Source organism: Prionailurus viverrinus, chromosome B2, assembly GCF_022837055.1.
Source record: "Prionailurus viverrinus isolate Anna chromosome B2, UM_Priviv_1.0, whole genome shotgun sequence".
Lineage (NCBI taxonomy): Eukaryota > Metazoa > Chordata > Mammalia > Carnivora > Felidae > Prionailurus > Prionailurus viverrinus.
Window position 1 is genome coordinate 74949465 of NC_062565.1, and position 8059 is coordinate 74957523.

The following is an 8059-nucleotide window of genomic DNA, read 5'->3' on the forward strand; positions in this document are numbered from 1 at the left end:
TTAGAGTAAGCATTTTAAACTTTTATAGCAATTTGACAGAACCTGTCACATCTACCAATAAGAAAATAGCATTTGTATTTTATATCTTTAGATTTTTTTTCTAGCAATTCATTTTTATGTTTTATGGGGAATTTTTTTTTTCATTAGTCCACCAGGAAGTTTGAGAAGTAGTAGGCTAGCTTATATGGAAAAGTTCACATGAAGATGATTTTAATTATTAACCTACTGAAAATACACTGCATTTCTTTCAGAGAGATTGGTTGAGAGTCTCCGTTTGCCCCAGGTGCCAACTCTTCACTCTCAAGTGTTCCTGTTTTTCAGAGTATTACTTTTAAGAATGTCTCCACAACATCTTACCTCACTCTGGCCTACCATGATTACAGAACTTGTGAGTTAATTCTAATCATCAGGTCATAAATCCAAACTGTAAAACAATGGGATTAGCATCAGCATGCTTACTGGATATAAACTAATCTTGGAAGAGAACTGAACTCTAGTTAAGCTTGTTACTGATCGTTTTTACAGTTGAAAAGGGTAAAACAAGTCAGAGTCCATCTCCATACAGCTTAAGCTTCCAAATATGTTAACATTCCCAATATTAGCTCCTTGTGAATCATTACTTAATCTGATCTGGTTTCATTTATTCTCTTGTACACCAAATGGGTAACTCTATCATGGCTTCCAGGCCTGGTTCCAGCCTATAGCAGAACCTCTGGGGTGCTGAGAGCTGGTTTAGTTGGATTCCAGTGGACTGACATAAGGCATGTCCTCACTCTTGAAGTGTAGCACTTACCCTAGTTAAGCTTCCTTGAGAGAGACTTTCACAAAGATTTTGTTATCTCCCAAATAGTAAAACCTTCCTCAATCCCACTATACCAATCCGTTCTCTCCAGGTCTTACCATCTTCCTCATCTAAATCATTTGGGGACCTGGGGATAAAGGAACATGAGTAAAGGAAGAGAAGTGAATCTGTAACTCTGAAAACCCAAGCATTTATAATCTCACAAAGAAATTGGCTTTAATATATTTTTTTTAATAACTGTAATTCTGTTCCATCCTTGACAAATAAAAAGCATGGCTTCATCCCAGCTCTGTCAAGTTATTAAGGAAGGCTGTGTGCTTGATTTGCAGTTTAACTTCCACAAACTCAGTATAATTTAATTTGATTGTATCCTAAAATTTATTTTTGGATTTATGAAAACAGAGTCTAAAGATAGATTGAAAGAAAAATTAAATATTAAGTTTAAACATTTAACATGAATTTCACGGTCTTCAGGTACAGGTATTTTTACTGATGGAGCAGGAACTCACTGCTGATGAAGATATTTCACGGTAATATGTAATATATTTCCATATTTTCTTGTCAGTGTCCATTATCCTAAAATCATCCAGAATGTTACTTTACAACTAGGAGAGTATATAGTTTTATATGAATACTTTATATATTAGTCTGTTACTACATAATCAATTATATTTGGAAATAATATAGCTTCATTTATTCCTTAATCATAGTAGACTAAACTGTCAACACCCAGGGCCTTTGTCCTCTAGACAAATTTAGTTTGAAGCAATTATGTCTTAGTTACATGAGCCATGTTGGTTTTGGTAGGTCAGATCTTATCCATGAAACATGCAGCAAAACCTTTCATGGCAGGTAAGCTGTAACTAAGGTATCCATGTGTCCCAATCTTCCAGAATGATCTCAATGTACTGTAAGTGTATTCTTTTTAGTAAAGGCAGTTTATTAATATGACTATAATTTTTTATGTAGGAATTTTTGTACCATTTTGTGTAAATTGAAAAGTTTCCTGTAACACCATGTGTCTTGGATATATATTATTCTTCAATGCCAGGTTTATTTATGAAATATATATCATGTTTAGAAAGATACTAATCTTTCAAGATTAAATTCTCCAGGTCATCATCTACTACTTTATAGATTTTTTTTAAAATAGTAGTTTTTTAAAAATTATAGTTCTACAGCCTTTTCCATCCTTTTTTTTAGTAACTCTGTCCTAACAGGATGAACTAATTTTGGTTCTGATCATGGTTCTGATCAATGGTTCTGATCAATGGTTCCCCTGTCCTAATAACTTTATTTTTATAGAAAGACACCCCCCCACCCCTGCAATTTTCACAGACTCAAGTAGTAGGGAGGTCTCTGGGTTTCAAGCTAGTATTTTTACATTTCTTGAGTGTAACACAAGTTTCTGTGCTATTTTTACATTCTCAAAATTTAAAGAGTAAAACTGAACTTTTTATTTGAAGACAGCAAAATTAATTTAGTTGTGACCTTGCTCAGCAGTTACTGGTAAACTTAGCAGAAGGAAAATACTAGCTGGCACCTTGGGAATTATTAGGAAATGGGTTCAGCTGCTGACACACTGCCTCCTGCTTACAGGACTTCAGGCCCCTCTGTGGCTGGTCTGGAGACAACCTACACAGGAGGTAATGGCTTTTCTACTTCATATAACAGCCAGCGATGGTTAAACCTCTATCTATCTGCTTGCAAATTTTTGGATTTGGCTCTGGCGTTGCCCTCCGAAAATCTTCCTCAGTTTCAGATGTAAGTATAAAAGCAAGGATATTAAATGGATATTTTGAAAGTATGTTTGCTTTGGTCACTGACATCTAAGACTAACTTAAATGTTTTTTTTTGTATGAGTGAAATGTTCTTAATTTTTACTAACGTGGTGGGGGGCTCAACACAGTTATTGGAAGTAAATGGTTGCTGTGGATAAATTAGAGCATTTAGTTTAATAAGTTGAATACCTACCATATGTGAGACAGTGGGATACACGGCTCACTAGCTTCCAGTTCATTGCACAGTTGAACACATGATGGGTGTTCTGTTAGCTGACACGCAGGAACTGTTGAGGTCACAGAGCAAAGACCCCCACCTAGCTTTAAGCCATGAGGACAGATTTATATTGAGGTGGTGAGTGGGGAGGCACATGTGGAGTCTGGGAGGTTAGAATGGACCTGGCTTGTCTGAAATGCTGAGATCGATATTGCCGGAGCAGAATATTGTGAGAAGAGGCTGGAAAGGGGCTGAATTATGTAAGGCCTTGTAAACTGTATTAGATAATTTGGACTTTCACCTAGGGACACTGAATCATACTAAGGAATGCAGTGATGTTATCAGGCTTGCATTTAGAAACTACCTTGGCTGCAGTTTGGACAGAAGACTAGACATGGGCAAGACTGGAATCAAGGTTTTTATTTCAGGTGATAGGGAACTGAGAACAGAGGGGAATAGGGAGAAACTGAATAGAAATAAATTCTCATAAGTGCCTTTGTTCAAAAATGCTGATTTATGGTTTTTCATATTTAAATTTTTAAATAGGCAAACTGTGTAAGATTAATCAAACATAGCTAACTTAAGAATTTATCCATATGATCAAATATGTATTTATATATAACGTATTATATTATTCTTCTGGAATGGAGTATTAATAGGATAAAGAGTAAGACATCAGATTCTGTTTTCTATATTGGACATGCTTAAATCCCCCAAAATTGCTGTTTCACAAGTTTACTTTTCATTAAATTTAACGGTAAGAACTAGAAATTCTTTTTAGATTAAGTCCAGTTCTTTTTTTTTCTCCATTTGGAAACCATATACACCTACTTCTTGATAAAGAAGAAATTCAGGAAGGAATCCCACACAGAACTGTAGCAAAGTGGCCAGAATTTATTGAGATGCTTATCATCAAAAAAGTGATAGAAGCTAGTCTCCAGTGCTCTAGGAAGAACCATTAAGTAGTATGTTCATCGTATTGACTTGTTAGCTTCCATGATCAGAACCAAAATTAGTTCATCCTGTTAGGACAGAGTTACTAAAAAAAAGGATGGAAAAGGCTGTAGAACTATAATTTTTTAAAAACTACTATTTTTAAAAAAATCTATAAAGTAGTAGATGATGACCTGGAGAATTTAATCTTGAAAGATTAGTATCTTTCTAAACATGATATATATTTCAGAAGTTAAAGATCTTTGATAATTTAACCACAAAAAAATGTTAAGTCTCTGTGTGACAAAAAAAAATACCATGAAGTGGAAAAAGCAGAAAGTTGGGGAAAGATATTTACGGTGTTTATGACAAAAGTCTAACTTGCTTAATATGTACAAATCAGTAACCCAGCAGGAAAATGGGCCAGTGAGAGAATAAAGAGTTCACAGAAAAGGGCCTATAAATGGTGGAAAAGCCATTACTCCTAAGAGAACTTCCAATTATAAATAGTGATCATAATGGTAACGATCTAAAAGTGTATTTCTTTTTAACCTTAACAGAAGCATTCTTACTCCAGTTGGAGGTGTACATTGATATCGTCCAGTTCTCCAGAGTTGTGGTTACCAAAATTCAAAATACACATTCTCTTTAAGCCAATAATCCTGCTATTACAAGTTTTTATCCTACCACTGTACAGTCAGATACGCAAAAAGTCAGTATTGTAAGTGTATCCATCGAGGTGCTACTTGTAATAACGAGACGATCTAGGAGGCTGGTTAAGTCAGTACATTCCAACACTGGAGTACTGTGTAGTTTATTAGAGTGGGGTTTTACATGTTATCTAAATCAGCACAATTAAATCTAATTAAATCATCACAAGCAGCAGTCGTGGTTTTTTAAGTTTACTGAAGAGGAGGTTGGCTCTGTGCATGTGTGCTCTATTCATGAATTCTGGATGCCAACACAAGAAACTGGCTATGTTGATGGACCCTGTGGTGGGGAGACACTACCGTTCTTTGGTATGTCCTTTTATACTGTTCAAAATTTTCCCATAGTCAGATACTAATTTTATTTATTAAAGACAAAAATACAAGGGTCATGAGAAAGAAGTCCTACTTAATGTTTTTTTTTTTTCATTTCTTTGCCCCCTTACTGTGTGGAGGGCATCTGGCCAAGTATACGGTGGGGATTTTGCCAATTAACAAATGAGGACGGAATCATTTAAGTTACTGGCTTTGTGCTCATGAAGAACAATGATGAGACTTTGCATATGCATTTATTCTTTACAACTCTAGGAGATGGTTAATAGTATCTTTATTTGCTGGTGAAGAAAAGGGTCAGGTTGAGAGTCCTGTCCTAGGTGACGGGGCTGCACCTGGCACAGCTGGCACTGGAATCTGTTGAGGCAGTGGGTCACGTTCTTTCCACTACACTTAACGTGGCCTTGTCTCAAATGGCACATCTTGTCTTACCAGTGTCGATACCATTCTTCTGTACACAGGTACCGATGGGCCTTTATCCCAGAAGCCTCCGATGATTCGGGTTTGGAAGTCCGAAGGCAGGGCATACATCAACGAGAATTTAAACCTTATGTAGTTCGACTAGCAAAACTTCTTCGGAAAAGGGCAAAGGTACCGCATTCTTCTTTTTAAGTGTAAGAAGACAGAATTGGTAAAATGTATTTATATCATGTATTATGTATTTTGTATCTTTCGGTATGCCTCAGGCTAATTAGAGATCTTCACCCAAGAAAATAATAATGAGTTTGGCATGCTCACCAGTGAGCCTTTATTTCAAATCTTTTGTCTTTTTTGCATTAAAGTTTTTTCAGGGGCAACTGGCTGGTTCAGTCAGTGGAGCATCCGACTCTTGATCTCAGGGTTGTTGAGTTCAAGCCCCATGTTGAATGTAGAGATTACTTACAAAAAAATAAAGCATCACAAAATTAAAAAAAACAATTTTTGTTACAAAATGTACAGTGTGGGGATGACCCAGGTATTTTGCAGTCTTAATTTGCAGTATGTGCTTTGAGTGCTCAGAAATTTTCCAGTCTTCTGGGGTCCCCTAATCAGGCAGCAGCCCCTAAACTAAACCACACTGCACAAACTATAGAAATGGAATAGAGAAGGAGTTTAGCTTCGAGGTTAATTACTTTTTTTTCTGGCCATAGAGAACTGGAGGATTAAAGAGGAGGTTGCGCTTGAAGGATCTGAGGAACTTGATTTAAAATTAAATCTTTAAGGAAGTAAAAGGGCAGACATGAAAGTTGGGTCCAGAGTTTAGGTACTTTTCCCTTTAATATCATAGGGGTTTGAAAAACTAATCATGACAACAAACCCAGAAGCTGTGTGATGATTATGACCCCAGGCACATGCACTTTCTGTCATCCCTGCATCTCATTAGTAATGACAATTTTTGTAAGACTCCTCTCTGTATCTATGGGATAAACAAGACAGCCTTTTGCCTAAAATGTGTCCCACAGAATAAGATAACAATTTTGATTAGAAAGCATTTTCCACACTTTAAACAAGGTCTTCATGGCCAAACATACTTTTCATTGGAACAAAGGCTATGAGTTCTCCTCTTTCCTTCCACAGGACAAGGAGGAGGACTTTAAGACAGTGATTTTGGAGGGATTGGAGATGGCCAAGCATCAGGTGAGGGTGGCTTTTTGATGCTTGTGATGTGGCAGCAAAAGTTGCCACATCTGGACCAAATATTGAGACACAAACCCAGGTGTGGATTTCAGCAAGTACAAGAGAGGTAAACAGGAAGGAAGTCTGTCTTCCAAGTGTAGACTGGTGAAGTTAAAGGAGAAATCATTTTTATGGGAACATGTCTGGCTTTTATTTTTGAGGAGGTGGTATAGTTGTGATGAAGAGGAGCAGAACACCAAAACAGGTGTGCTCTTTATTGGTCACAAGCTTAGTAAAAGCCCCTCTCTTAAAGGTACCTCTTGGGGCACCTGGGAGGCTCAGCTGGTTAGGCGTCTGACTTCAGCTCATGTCGTGACCTCACGGTTCATGGGTTCAAGCCCTGCAACGGGCTCTGTGCAGACACACTCAATGTCTGGAGCCTGCTTCTGATTCTGTGTCATCTTCTCTCTCTGCCCTCCCCTGCTCATGCTCTCTCTCGAAAATAAAACATTTTAAAAATTAAAAAAATGTACATCTTGGCAGGAATATAAACAAAAGGTTACCTTAGTTCTCTCTCAAGGATATTATGCATTTTCCTTCAGGGTAAATTCATCTCTGCTTATCCTTTAATCACTATTGAACTGCAGCTTGATTCAGGGGACTAATAGGTGATGTGGTCAGCCACTTAACAGCAGCCAGTGATGTGAAAGTCAGTCTCCCAGGATGGTCATTAAAACCAGCATTCAAGTTTTCTTGAATGGAAGGAGGTTTTCTATATCCTATAGTTTAGCTTTGAGGTTAATTACTTTTTTTCTTTTTTTCTGGCCATAGAGAACTGGAGGATTTGTTTGCTCCTTTTTAATTTAAATCTATTTTCCATTCTCGGGATTTCATTTTTAAATAAGCAGACAAACCTTGTAATTGCATACGAGAAAATAAGCTGTATTTTGCATCTGCTATCTCCTCTAGGAAACTAGTGATATTAAATATTAGGTAAACAATGCAAGTTTCTCAGCAACAGGCAAACTCCTCAGTATGGCAGTTCTGCTTTCTAAGTCCCACCTGCTGATTTTTCCCCCATTTTTTATCCAATTCACATCTGTTTTCATTCTAAGTGTGTTTTTATATCTGTGATTCCCCCCAAACTCAAAACATCTCCAGTTCTCTCCTAACTTTTCCTAGATAGACTGACATCGACCACTTCATATAATCCAGCTGGCTTCCTAAACTAATCTCTTGGTTAGTTTTAATGAATGATTTTAACTGCATTTATATTTAGTTGACAGTTTTCACCTGCACTCTCATTTGATTTCTTTGTCAGAAGACAGATTATATTTCCCCATCTTTTTAAATGAGGAATTTTCTGTATCCTGCCCAAGGATGTCCCACACTAAATTGCAAAGCCCAGACACTAACCCAGTTATTTTGACTCTAGGTGCAGCTCTCCTCCCCATGTTGTTTACACAACACAAAAACAGATGGCAGTGTCTCTCCTGAGTGCTCTTTTCCTTTCTCTCATACAGAAAATAATTACTCCCTCCAAACCATGCTACCATCTTGTAGTAATAAGTTTAAGCCCTTTGGCTGAAAAGGAATTAACTGATTACTAATGGTGAAACGTAGAAGACTTTTTTGTCTCTTCCTAACCCTCTTCTGCAGTCACTTTATGATTTAGTCCTTGGTTACTACA

At 37.0% G+C, this 8059-nt stretch overlaps 1 protein-coding gene across 10 annotated transcripts in view; it reads left to right on the forward strand.

Annotated features, from left to right (window-relative positions):
• Nucleotides 1–8059, forward strand: part of DOP1A (DOP1 leucine zipper like protein A) — a 113793-nt gene that overhangs the window by 101962 nt on the left and 3772 nt on the right. For 8 of the 10 annotated variants that reach the window (XR_007152177.1, XR_007152178.1, XR_007152179.1 and 5 more), the window contains 5 exons: nucleotides 252–388; nucleotides 1277–1332; nucleotides 2402–2566; nucleotides 5235–5364; nucleotides 6331–6390. Coding sequence is in view for 6 of the 10 variants with exons in the window: in XM_047858804.1 (XP_047714760.1) it covers nucleotides 252–388; nucleotides 1277–1332; nucleotides 2402–2566; nucleotides 5235–5364; nucleotides 6331–6390 (548 nt within the window). In the remaining 4 variants the exon portion in view is untranslated. Of the gene's footprint in view, nucleotides 1–251; nucleotides 389–1276; nucleotides 1333–2401; nucleotides 2567–5234; nucleotides 5365–6330; nucleotides 6391–8059 lie in introns of those variants that run through there. The other 2 variants (XM_047858805.1, XM_047858811.1) reach the window with 2 other exon arrangements.